This window comes from Nothobranchius furzeri, chromosome 5 (genome assembly GCF_043380555.1).
Source record: "Nothobranchius furzeri strain GRZ-AD chromosome 5, NfurGRZ-RIMD1, whole genome shotgun sequence".
Taxonomy (NCBI): domain Eukaryota; kingdom Metazoa; phylum Chordata; class Actinopteri; order Cyprinodontiformes; family Nothobranchiidae; genus Nothobranchius; species Nothobranchius furzeri.
The window spans coordinates 66145938-66159919 of record NC_091745.1 but is presented as its reverse complement, the minus strand read 5'-3'; the positions used below and the strand labels follow the sequence as shown (position 1 = coordinate 66159919).

At 40.6% G+C, this 13982-nt stretch overlaps 1 protein-coding gene across 1 annotated transcript; it reads left to right on the top strand.

Annotated features, from left to right (window-relative positions):
- Positions 1 to 4636: 4636 nt before the first annotated feature.
- On the top strand, positions 4637 to 13336 carry LOC107379104 (gastrula zinc finger protein XlCGF57.1). Its single transcript, XM_054740898.2, has 2 exons — positions 4637 to 4823; positions 8298 to 13336. The coding sequence occupies exon 2, from the start codon at positions 8309 to 8311 to the stop codon at positions 10094 to 10096; it is 1788 nt and encodes a 595-aa protein (XP_054596873.2). The 5' UTR covers positions 4637 to 4823; positions 8298 to 8308; the 3' UTR covers positions 10097 to 13336.
- The last annotated feature ends 646 nt before the right edge of the window (positions 13337 to 13982 follow it).

Here is a 13982-nt window from a genome sequence, read left to right as displayed (position 1 = left end):
CTAGTCTGCATGAGATAGTGGTCTCAAGGTCTCATGCATTCCTTCTAACCTGCTTACTTTCAGCTCAACAAAAGAACAAAGAATGAACTCTTTTCTTTTAATTAATCAAAGAACTCTATCTGTGAAATCAAAATATTAATTACTTTATTATGAACTTATAGAAATAATAAGTACTGTGACTTGAAGTGGTCCTACAGGACTCATTTCATGTGGCGTTAAAAAGACATGACACATACCTTTCACTGATCCAATCAGAATCTTACAGATCTGACGGAGGCGTGGTTTTGATGGTGTTTGGGAATTTTTCATCCGACAATAAACCATAATATCCGAAGTATAAAACTATGCCACGTCAGTTCTAACGACAGTTCAAAGCCTTCCAGAGAAAGTGACAGAGTGGCCAATCCTGATCTATACTCTTTAACCGAAAGAACAACAAGCTGGAAAATTTGTTGCCATTCCAACAGCGGCAACAGTTCCTTTCAGAATAAAAGCTGAACCATCAAGACCCAGGCTTGGGTCTCACCAGACGCCAACAAATTGCGGTGACCCGGACGTATCCCAGGACGGGCGGTCGGTTGCTGTGGCTTCTTCTACGTGCTCCCGCTCCATAAGGTCAAGCTCAACCTTTACACCTCCTGATCTAGACGGGGACTTCCGCTCAGGGTATAGACCGACAAACGGTGTCTCATGTGTTTATGGACTTCCTAACCAAAGCTTAATGTGAAAACAACACCTTCAGTTCCCGTCAGAACAAATCGCTTCTTCGGATTTGCTGGTTCTGATTAACATCACACGTCATCCATTCACCGTCTCATCCATTTTAGTTACGTCATACATTTAGTTTTAAAGCCAGTCTAGTTTAATTTGTTAGTAATAAAATTCTTAACCTCTAAATTTGACTCTCTCTTCTGTTGTCTCTGAGTGAATACGGAGCAGTTATCTAATCCCTGCAATAAAAAGATCCAATCTTCTGGTTTAAATAACTCACAGATCCGTAAGGTGGATTTTATATTTCCTATGGAATCCCACGCCTTATGGCTCATTAAATAACACGTAATCTCTAATTTCATTACACTTTTATTCCAAAGATTTATGTGGGGATAAATTATGCTTATATAAAGCAGCATGATGAAGCCTGTCAGGAATTTTGCAGACATAATCCTCAAACTTCTTTAAAAATAAGGTTTGAGATGTGTGTAGCAGGAGGTCTTGGATTATCAGCAGCAGAATCATTTTTACAGCCATTTTTAGACATTTAGTCTCCATCGTGTTTTTTAGGTAGACATCTGAACCACATGCAAATGAACTCAGGCGGCGTAAGGCAATTTTTAAATGACATATTTACCGTTTTTGCCCGTTGCTTGAACACATTTAGCAAAACTTTGATCATTGTGCCAAATCTCTACAAAAGTAAAGCAACACTAGGAAATAAACCAATCACAGCAGTGTAAAATTAAAACCAGAAAACTCAACAATCCTTTGTCAAAATGTATCTCTGATGACAAAATGACATACTTCCATCACATGCATACACATTCAGATCAGGGATCAGTGTGCAGTCTGATATTTTCACTGTTTATTTCAAACAACCAGGTGTACTCAAAAGTGTTCTTTGCAGTAACATAAATTCAGATAAAGCTAAAAATAAAAAAAAATACACTATTCAGTAAACAGAAAATTTGTCATGGTTAAAGCGGGCTTGAGAGAACAGGCTTGATCTGAGAGACATGGAAGGTGGGATGGATCCGGAGACCAGGGGGAAGGCGGAGACGGACCGAGACAGGACTGAGGACCTCCAAAACCTCGTAGGGACCCAGGAACCTGGGGGAGAGCTTGCGAGACACAGACTTCAGGGGAACACACAGATAAGAAAGCCAAACCTTCTGATCGGGGAAGTACACTGGAGCAGGTGCCCGCCGACGGTCAGCATATTTGCGGTTCTGTTCCAGGGTGCTGTTGAGGGCAGAAGTGGCAATGGACCATACACGACGGCAGCGGCGGACATGATGGTAGACAGAGGTGACAGATGTCTTTCTCATCAGCTGGAGAGAGAGGGGGTTGATAACCTAGGGACACCTACATTCAATTACATGATGGGCTGCAGGTGAGCAGGGTGACTCTGCAGCCGAGGTAATTAGCTGGATGGAGTCTCCTTAAGTGTCTCCCTAGCCCTCCAACAACCTGTGAAGAAGACATGTGAACCCACAACCCCAGTACCTGACAAAATTATGGCAATCGTGCACACGTGTGTTCATGGATCCATCTGTCTGTTGCCACAGGACCACATCGACATCGCAAGAAAAGCAAATACCCCGTTGCCTGTCGAAACCATCCATGGATTGCTGTCACCTGAATGTTGCCGCAGGCCTGTTCCAATTACTGCAGAAGAGGCATGAAGTTGGCGGTCATATACGCCATCTTGAAACAGAAAAAAATCCCCTATTGGGTTTAAAAACAGTGAGTAAGGGGGCAAGCATGACACTTCAAACTCTGCATAAACACATTTCTAAGAAAGTAAAATAGCCTTTAGACATTTTATCTTATTTTCAGTCTGTAAAGAAAATTCTTCTTGTGTTACTTAAAATAAGGCAAATACTCTTAAAGAGCAATTCAACCCATACCAGAGTCTTTCTCCATTCCCAATTCCTGTTTGGAAAGTACAACAAATGCTGTTGCCTGGCAGACTAAAAGGGCAGAGCCGCTAACAAATAAACACACACAGGCTCACAACGACACTGTGACATCAAAATGGGCAAACTGACGTCATAGTGCACCTCTTAGCCAATGGTGATGGCAGATTTAAATTCAAGTGCAGTGCAGGGTTTTTACCTGATGAGGGCACAGCACTGACCATTTTAGGATATTTAAATTTTAACTGAGAAGCACTAAAGTGCCAAATTATTGTCTACACGTGTCTACAGCACGATTTGATTTGGGGTGACTAGCTCTTTAAATTTAGACCAAAGTTTCTTGTTTAGAGAAAAAAAATTGCCAGAGGGGTAAGCAAAAAAATTATTAAAACTAGCCAATAATTAGATTTGATTATTTTATAGTTTTAAGAATTCTAGCCAAGCAACATTTGCTTACCCCACTGGCAGAATTCAAATTGTTACTTAAGTCTAAGCATGGGTCTGTAGTGTTAAAGCAATGAGCAAAAACTGTAAAAGGATGTGGATTTCCTTGTGGTGGGACAAGGACCAGGACAGAGGACTGCAAGAGAGAGGAGTGATGGGAAAAAGCCTGACAGGGGTAGCAGGATCATTTCAGATGTTGTTGCTTACGGTTCTTGATGAGCGGGTTGTCCAGTAATCAGATGGTTGCAGGTTTGATCCCATCTCTGACCAGAGATTGCTGCTGTTGTGTCGTTGGGCAAGACACTTAACCCACCTTGCCTGCTGGCTGTTCTCTTTAGATATGATTTAAGTATTTTAGTATTTCTCTGTGCAGACATGAAATGATCAGTAATTCAGTTAATGACAGCTCAAATTTAGCTCAGCTTCAGCATATTTTCTGCTTAATCTCACTTTAGCTTCAGCACAGCTTAGGTTTAATCTCAGCTATGCTTCAGTACAGTTTCAGCTTCGTCACAATCACCATGAGCCTCCAGAAACAGCAATCTAGTCTTAGTAGACAACAAGAATCCCTTTCTCTTATGTTTAAAGTTTGAAACAGCAGCTTCTCTAACAGCTGCCCTAAACACCTGCTTTTGTCTGGTCTCAGAAGGGTCAGGCCTGGTTAGTAGTACTTGCTGTTAACTTTTTCATATGCTATTAAAAATCAACAGGGGCATAACCTGGTAGATCTGTGTACACTTTAAGTAACTGTCATTGCTGTGGGGGCTTTGTGGGTGTGGTGACACAGTTACATCCTATTAGTTTGTTGAGGCACTGCTCTATTTAAGGAGAAAGCATACAGAACTTTGTCAAACTGTGTACAGGTGTGGTGAGGGGAGGCTTGTTCAAACAGACCTAGCAGTCAGATCCAGCCATCAGTGTGATTGGGTCTCCACTGGCTTTGCTGTTTTGCATATCACCTGTAAAGGAGTGGAGATTTTAGCTGGACTTTTAGATATTTAAAATTTCTAGTAAATCTGTAAGCTTGAGGTCCAGGTACTGATTCTGTGCATTTGTATCCACACTAACACACTGGTTGGTCAGACGGCAGGTGTTACAGGGGGATTTGTTTTACTAAATATATGCAAAAATCTCTAGGACACAGCAAACAGAACTCATACAATCACCCTTATCTTATTTTTAAAATATAAATATGATATAAATAAAACAAAATGCTACATTAATGACAATGCTATTTTCTCAGAGCTGCTTCATTAAAATAAAAAAGTCGGTCATCAGATTCACACACACACACACGCGCGCGCGCGCGCACACACACACACACACACACACACACACACACAATCGCACATATTGTTGCTTAGAAAACATCATTGACTTTCTCGTAGTGGTAGCAGTAGTAGTAATGTTTTCGAACATGTTTACTCACATGATAATTCAATAATAGTTACATTATACAATCTATAACTGCAACATCATAATCTATGATTGCCGCACGATCTCAATTTGTTCTACTGCTAATTTGTCACACACACTCCAGATCGCTAGGTGGCGGTAATACACCTCCCGTTGATCGCCAACTGCAGAAGAAGAAGCTCTGGACGCTAACGGACTAGCTGAGAGCCAGCGTCCTAAACCAGTACCAGGCTGGGAAAACTTTATTCTCCTCCTTATTGGTGCGAGCTTTTCCCACAGAAACAGGAAAGATACTCAGTGGGCTTCTTCTCAGTGGGGTTCCAAGATAAGGTAAGCTGAAACCAGGGAGGGACTGGGACAAAAGATCAGGTCTGGTAGCGAGATTTGCAATCGTAAACTGGCCTAGGAAGATCCCGCCTTTCTCGCCTCTGATTGGCTAGAAGGGCTCTTCTACGATTGGCTATTTCACTTAGCAGCAAATCGTCTTCCAGACTGTCCTGACACCAACAGAACAGCTGTTTCGGGGAGTTTTGTTAAGAAAATGTGAACTTATAATACATCTCGTTGCATCCATCACATTGTAGGACTTACCTCGTGGCTCTCAACTATTGAGGTTATTTTATGGAGTAGAGTACTTGTAGAGTACATAGGATAAACATATGTGTGCCTTACCTGGGTATGAAATCAATTAAAACTTCCCTATACTTCCCAGCTGTGTGCAGCAGGGCTGTGCCTTTTATAGAATAATGTCCAAATTATAATCAGCTTTGAATTGAATTTCGATTAAATGATCCTCATTTAATCAGATGATGAGAGAAGTGTTCTAACTTGCAAACAACCATAACTTATGAAAGTGAAGACTAAGGTAACCCCACTGCTTGAGAGCCAACAGATATAAAGTCAGTGTTATAAATGCAACAAGAGTTATTACAATAGAGTAGAATAGACTTTATTGATCCCACCGTGGAGAAATTCAATAGTGACAGCAGCAACAACACTTAAGAGAATAATTTGAAGATAAATAATAACAAAGTTACATGTCACTGCAAAGGTGCAAACAGGCATAAGCCATTTTTGTAACCTTCGACCACTAAAAAACATGAATAAAAATTAAACTTGGGTACCAGTAGTATGCAGCATACTTTAAGGGACACATTCATACTATGTAAATCCGATGTTGCACAGGTATACTGAGTATTGCATTGATGTTACTGTGTACCAGGATGATGCCAGTACAACTTAAACTGATGGGTTATACACCTTTACTGCAGAGGAGTTCACATTTAATGTTTATCAGGTTCTTTTTAAAAATAAACTGAAATTGGTTGCAAAACAGGACAGAATAGTTATTATAGCACTAAGTCCACATTTTCTTCAAAAATGCTCCTCAAGATCTGGCTGCAGACATAAAAAATCCTGCAGCGAGGGTAATGGTGTGTTGTTACATGATATAGTCAATTGCAGGAGAGCCCTTCCAGCCAATCAGAGGCAAGAAAGGTGGGTCTTTCCTTGGACATCCTACGATTGCAATATACAAGGCCGGGCATTTTGAGGCCAGACCGGCCCATCAGCTATTGATGGAAGGACAGCTGAAGCATGTTTTTCCTGTACCAGCTCTCAAACCCTGCTCTGGCACATGTACGGGGCATTTTATTTGCTTTCCCCGTGCCTAATGCATCAATGCAGAGTAGCAATCAGCTCTGCTCTGTGCACTCGAGTGAGCAGACAACATCTTTTCCACTCAGAGTGTGATTAGAACAAACTTTTGGATCTTTAATTTCATGCGTTATTCTGAAGCAGCATCCTTTTCAGATCTCCTGCTCTGTTTCCATTGCAGCTGTTGGTAAAACATGGCTAAATAAAAGGTGCAACCACTTCCAAGTATGTCGATCAGCTGTGACTGATTCATAGTGCGTACTTCACCTGAACCTGCCTGCGTCATATGGAGCATGGATACATGTACTGTTACACAGCATGCGTGTGTGTGTGTGCATGCGCGTGTGTGTGAGCACGTGAGAGATGTGGTCTAATTTTGGGGTAGACCGATAACATCTGTCAGCCGATATTTGACATTTATTATATATCAGCATCAACTGATATACCTCCTTGGTAAAGTCGATTTAATGTCAGGCACATCCTCGGGCAGCCCAATTCTGCTTCAGAATTTCATTTAAATGTACCGTAATTTCCGGACTATAGAGCTCACCTCAATATAAGCCGCACTGGGCTAAAAGCCGCAGATATCTACTGAATTGAAAACATAGTTTAACTGAACTGAACTGATCAGTATCAAACAAAACAGAAAAGTTATTGATTAGTTTATTCATCGTCCTCCTGCGCACTGAAACTACTGAAGTCATCATCTTCTTCAGTGTCGGAGCTGAACAGCCTCAGAAGAGCTTCGTCACATACCTTTTCTGTGGCGATGTCAGTGTCGCTCTCCGTGTTGCTGTGATCATGCTGGGGTAAAGCTGGGAAAACAAGCAGCGCCGTTTTACTGTGAAAAATATCCTCCTGGGCGCTTTCTGTAGCACTCCTTTAACCATTTGCTGATTAGACTTTCTAGCATCCATCCTTTCTGGTTGACTAAAGGCGCACCTCATTATAAGCCGCGTGGGAAAAAGTAGCAGCTTATAGTCCAGAAAATACGGTATATTTATGTACCTGAATAACATCTGCATAAAACATTCTAAAAATGATATTTAAATACAATTTATTTTTGTTTACCAGTTTAACATTTAATACTTGGTTAATTGATTTAATTAACTTTAGTTAGATTTCTGATTCTAATACTTAGCAGTGCACAAAATTAAGATTTACCAGTTGATTCAATTCAGTGTTAAATAAATGATTCAGGTTCAGAAATTTTGTGCATCAACTGTTGTGTTGGAGCGTGCCTGGGATTGTTGGGAGTAAGTCATAACTAGCCAAAAAAGCCACCTAATTGGCTATAATGAAAAAAAGAATGAACTTTTTAGAGACAACTTTTTTTCTATCACTACACGTCTATCAATAGATATATATCTTTATTTAATTATTGTCCAGCCCTAATTTGGAAATTGTTGAACCTTGTTTGCAGTGGGCATCCATAGGAATTGAATAATACTATTTATGCTTCATTCTTTTTTTTAGATGCCTTAGAGCCGTATTTAGTAGGGATGCAACGATGCCACTTTTTTCCGAACCGATGCGATACCGATACTTGGATCTGAGTCCTCGCCGATACTGATACCGATTACCAATGCCAATATTTCTACCACACAAAAATTGCTATGAATTGGAATATAGGTTTTATTTTCTTCTCTGCTTTCAACAGGATATGACTGTGAGGTAGATAAAAAGTTAAATAAATGAATAGAAATGATCATAAAACTAAAATATTAGGTGAACAAAAATGACAAGTTACAGTGAAGCCACTTTCAAGCAACTGCATTGGTATCGGTTAACTTTTACCGATACCGATACTGGTATCAGTATTTGCACCGATACCAGTATCGGTATCTGTGCATCCCTAGTATTTAGACTAGATTTAGTACTCTATTATGGCAGATTATGACAGTTTTCTGTACAATTTGGGGCGCTGCCTATTTTTTTGTCTGAAATACTTCTTTTTTTAATTACTATTTTGCCATTTGTACCTGTGACCTGAAGAACTGCCTTTTATATTCTGTGTATGTCTTTCTCAAATGTCAGTCTTGACAAAGAATTGAATTATTGCTTTAATTGAATTAAAGCAATAATTCAACTGTGGATATAAAGTTACAGTGGTTGGTAATTCTCATCCTGTGCTTTTGCCTCCTACAGCTGTTATACAGATGGTGCTGGTTGAAGAAGCTCCTCAAGAACAGAGTGTTGGTGTGGACCAGCAGGACCAAAAACACCTCATCATTAAGGAGGAAAAAGCGGAACTCTGGACCATTCTGGAAGGAGAGAAGCTCAATACAAATGAAGAGACTGAAAACGGTGTTGGTGTGGACCAAAAGGCCCCAGAACACAGCCACATGAAGGAAGAAAAAGAGGAACTCTGGACCAGTCTGGAGGAAGAGAAGCTCAATTTGAAAGAGGAGACTGATGCTGCCAGATTTCCATTAACTGCAGTTTATGTAAAGCATGAGGATGATGATGAGAAACCTGTTATCTCACAGTTTCAACAAATACAAGACAGAGTTGTTCCAACCAGCAGCTCAACTTATCAGATGACAGCAGAAACTAGTGGAGGAGCGGTAAATATCAGGAATCCAGGTCTGAACCCTCATGAACAGATGTTGGATTCTTCAGAGACTGAAGTTAGCGGAGATGAAGAGAATGATGATGTGAATCTAGACTCTGAGCTGTCAGGCTCTAGGCCAGAAACTAGAGACGAAGATGGTGACTGGAATGGGAGGTCTTCTGAGTTAAATGTTAAACCTGTCTACAAATCCTTTAGCTGCCATGAGTGTGGTAAACAATTTCTCCACAAAGGGTCTCTTCAGAGACATGTGAGAGTGACAAGTCATTCAGCAATACGGTCTTCAAATTGTTTGGTCAACAAAAAAGGTGTCAGAGTGAAGCAATTAGTAGACTCATGCAGGAAAGTTCAGACAGAACCCAAATCATTTAATTGTGACACCTGTGGGAAAATATTTAGTTTTAAATCAGGTTTAAACAGACACATGAGCGTCCACACAGGACAGAAACCTTTTGCCTGTGAGCTCTGTGGACAAAGATTTAGCCAAAAGGCAAGTTTCAACAGACACATGAGGGCCCACACTGGACAAAATCTTTTCGTTTGTGAGCTCTGTGGACAAAAATTTTGCCTAAAGACAAGTTTAACCAGACACATGAGAGATCACACTGGTCAGAAACTTTTTTCTTGTGAGTTCTGTGAACAAAGATTTAGGCAAAGGACACGTTTAAACGCACACATGAGAGTCCACACAGGACAGAAACCTTTTGTGTGTGAAATATGTGGACAAAGATTTAGCCATAAAAAAAGTTTAAAAGGTCATACAAGAGTCCACACAGGACAGAAACCTTTTGCCTGTGAGCTTTGTGGACAAAGATTTAGCCATAAGACAAGTTTAAACACACACATGCGAGTCCACACAGGACAGAAACCTTTTGTCTGTGAGATCTGTGGACAAAGATTTAGCCATAAGGCAAGTTTAAAAGGTCACATTAGAATCCACACAGGACAGAAACCTTTTGTTTGTGAACTCTGTGGACAAAAATTTAGCCATAGGACAAGTTTAAACTCACACAAGAGAGTTCACACAGGACATAAACCTTTTGCCTGTGAGGTCTGTGAGCAAACATTTAGCCAAAAGGCAAGTTTAAACAGACACATGATGGTCCACACAGGACAGAAGCCTTTTGCCTGTGAGCTCTGTGAACTAAGATTTAGTCAAAAAACTGATTTAAATACACATATAAGAGTCCACACAGGACAGAAACCTTTTGCCTGTGAGTTCTGTGGACAAAAATTTAGCCGAAAGAACCGTTTAAACAGTCACATGAGAGTCCACGCAGGACAGAAAAGTTTTTTTCTTGTGAGCTCTGTTGCAGGGCTGAACGATAAATCGATCTTATCGATGAATTTGAATTTGCCGTTTATTCCTGAGTGAGCATAGGAGTGATTGTTTAAATCAATTGTTTACAGTGGTTTCAGTCAGTTGATAACCTTTATTACATTTGATGCATATTTCTGTTTTGCCCAAAGACAGAATTTATGACAAGAAAATTCTGTCTGACAGGAAGTTTATTAGTGTTATGAAATAAGTTCCTGGTGGATCAAACAGTTTAACCACGTTTTAAAGATGAACTTCTTTTGTTTTCTTTATTCAACAACTTCAAAGGGTTCAGCTGTAGAGCCAAAGAGGTTTTGTCCCTTACCCCAAAATTCCACTACCTCCGCTCCGCCCCCGCCTTCCGCAGCCGCTCGCTTCCAAACTCAATTTTTATTGGTACCCGCTCTACAACGGATCCGCTCCGGTGCGGAGACCTGAGGTGCGCAAACAGGCATGCGCGGGATTTTCGAGATCTTGCGATACAGTCCGAGCAATAAACGCGGAAGTTAGATCCAAACACCCGTTGTGTGGGAGAAGATTCGAAATGAACTGTTTAATCTGCCCATCATTTGTGTTGAGAGATCAGCAGTGTTTGGATCAACACAGGGTGACTACTTTGATAGTGGAAACTTTATTTATTACTTATTTTTGTGCATTTAAAGTTCAACCGCCATTGATAGTTGTTAAAAGTTGTTAAACCTGAGCATATGAAACAAAAAATGCTTTTTGTTTATCGATTTATTGTGAAAAAACGGAAGCTGTGCTTGCTCCCTTTCCTGTTGGGTGGTTGTGATTTCTGTCTATTGACTGCGGAGGTGCTCCGGCGTCCGGCAAAAATAGAATAGATCCTATTTTTGCCGGATGGCGGAACGGCGGGCGGCGCACTGTGCCCGCACGGCCGCAGTAGTGGTACAGCTCTGATTGACTACAACAGGACCGATTTTGCTGCGGAGTTCGTGCCGCAGCGGAGCGGAGGTAGTGGAATTTTGGGGTAAATGACTCAAGAAACTGATGTTCTTTTTCATTGTGTTTCATTAATCTTATTTCAGAATATTTTGAATTTCAAAATTTGTCGAGACAGATTTTGTTTAAAAAATGTTAATATATGAACATTGTTAAAATGTTGTCCAGATGAATAGGTAAAATGCATCAGGGTTATGGTTGCAAACTTGAGTAAGATCCAATTGTGGAAATTCTGACACTGAATGGTAAGACAGTTTGTTTGCCAAAGGTGTTCTCACAAAGTTAGTGTTAGAGCAGGACTAAGGAAATGATCAGGAACATTAACTAGTTCCAGTTGGACGAGGAAGATAATAGTTTGTGACAAATTAAGTGAAGTCTGAGCGGTGAACAGGTAATCGGAACTTCCTCATACGGGACATTCCGCTGTCACGTTTAGAAGGGTACGGCTGCAGACCCGGAGACCACTGACTCACTGCTGCGGGGGTCAGTGCTCTGTGGTCTCCGGGTCTGCAACCTTAAGCTGGGCGTACACTGTGCGACTTTTTCACTCGTAGCACTCAGCTTCAGCTCAAACTGTACGACTTCCTCGCAGAGCAGATCTCACGAGTCATGTGCTCACACTGCACGACCCAGTTCTCGCATGCGACCTGACTGCTCACACTGTACGTCTGGTAGCAACACGTCGGCCCTAAAAATATGCTAAAAATAGCAGTTTTTACTCAACACGTCAGACTTTTTTGTCTTGTTTTGCCTGTTGTCCTTCGGGAGTGCTGCAGGAGGACACACACGGATTTATGGGGGTTGGATGAGTAAAACGAAATAAAGAAAGTAAATCTGTGTTTAGTGATCAGTTTAATTTGACATGAACACAACAAACACGCTTTCTTGACAATCTTTGTGAGTAAAAAAAACGTGTAGAAACAAAAACGAACCGTGTGTTATTAGGGAAATAGCGAGTGGCGTTGATGCAGGATTGCGCATGCGCCGTGAGCGGTTCTGATACTTTTTGGGTCGCAGCTGCTCGCAGCGCCGCTTCAACAGTGCGATACCCTCACGAGGGACGAGCGAAATATTAAACACGCCAGAAGTCCGTGCGACCTCACGACTGCTGATCGTCAGCTGGTCACGTGGTGTTACTCGCCTCTCGCAACCCCCTGTACACTACACGACCGCTCGGCGCAAAACTCGCCCCGATGTCGTGGATTCTCGCACGACTGGAAAATCGGCTCAAAAAAGTGAAAAAGTCGCACAGTGTACGCCCAGCTTTATACTATTGGTCACTTCTTCCTTGTTGCCCACTGGCTTGGATGTAAACATATGCCCCTTTGGCTCCCAGTCAAATGATAATGACTTCATCCCCTTGCTGCAGAATTATAGTAACACGCTGCATTTTTTTTATCAGTAATAGAAATGGCATTGTAATGATGGTGAAAGTAATTAGTTTTATTACATGTTAATGTAAAGTAATTCTGTTATTAATGCAGATATTACTAATGCATTGTTCTTCTCACTGAAGGAAACTGCTTTGCAGAACTTATCTTTATTCCTACTCTTTCATCAGCTTTAGTTCATTATCAACTGAAATGCCATTTTTTGTTAAAGGTTTTAAGAAATGTTAGGAATAAGTAAATGGAAAAATAGGAATAACATAAAAGGTTAGAAGAAAAGAAGATTGACTTCACTCTTTCCTGCAGTCAGATTGGAGTAAAACAAAAATAAGCCGTTGCTTCTTAGGGGTAAATAAAATAACTTCTGGGTCGCTCCTGTTTCCTGGCTTTAGTTCTTTAAACAACTGAACCTTTTTCCTGTCAGTGTCAAAATTACCAATGCTAGCCAGCCAGTGCTGCAGCGTTGGCTTGACATGTTAACCTCACCGATTGTAAACAGTGACTTCAGATTTTTTGAAAGGAGAAAAACTGACAACCCCCCTAGCTGGCTGATTATTCAAACCTTCCTTCCAACATGACTGACATGTTAGGTTGTTTAGTGATGATTTCACTGTAGTATTATTACATATTGCACCTTTAAGTATCTCGGGGTCTTGTTCACGAATGAAGGAAAGATGGAGCGGGAGGTTGGTCGGTGGATCGTTTCTGTGTCTGCGCCTGTGACCACTTTTCACGAAAGAGCAAAAAATGCATTACGCGTGTGTTTTTAGGAAACACTAGTTGGGCATACAACTGTACTTCAAAGTTCTAATGTTTTTGACTTTTCCAGGGTGCTTTGTACCACCTCCAAGACAAAAAAATACCTGTAACACTACAGTTTATATGGAAAACTTGATTTTTGTATCACCTGTTTTAATGTTTATTAAAAGAACAATGGCAGCAGAAAGTGAGCAGACGTTAGTTTCATTTGACATCTAATATCAACAATGTGGAATAAAACTAAACCTTTAGACCATGCAGCTTTCCCAGGACTATGTGTTTACATTTTTTATTGTTTGCTTGATGTTATGCTAAGCGAACACACATGCACTTCCCCTTATCTTCACCCATAAACATGACCTCATGGTATTGCATTTCTTGTTATCACTAAGAAAACTGTTGCAGCACAAGTCTTTTTTGATTATAACTGCACACAAAACCAATCCAGTGAACTCACATGTGGGACAAAACGGTAGTGAACTTCAAGAGTTATTAGAAACTGGTAACTGAGGTGGGATTCATGAATAAAATGTGCTAGTCCTACTAATAAGATCAATAAATCTGGAAGAATCAATGAAGCAGTTAAGACAAGTTAACAATTAGACCTCATAAGGGACGTGTTCAAGGAGAAATTATATCAGAGATTATTTTACATCATTTAAACAATTTAAATAATTAAAATAAATTACAGTCTAATGAAAATATTTACTCAAAAATGTAAAAAGAACTGCTGTGCTCTTTAGGACATGAGGAAGTTTCTGTCTCCGCCTGCTGGCAAACTAATGCAACAGGTCCTTCATGATGCTGGGGATGAGAGAGGCCAAGGTACAGGA

Coding starts and splice junctions, on each gene's coding strand:
- LOC107379104 (XM_054740898.2), top strand. CDS start 8,309: ATGGTGCTGGTTGAAGAAGCTCCTCAAGAACAGAGTGTTGGTGTGGAC.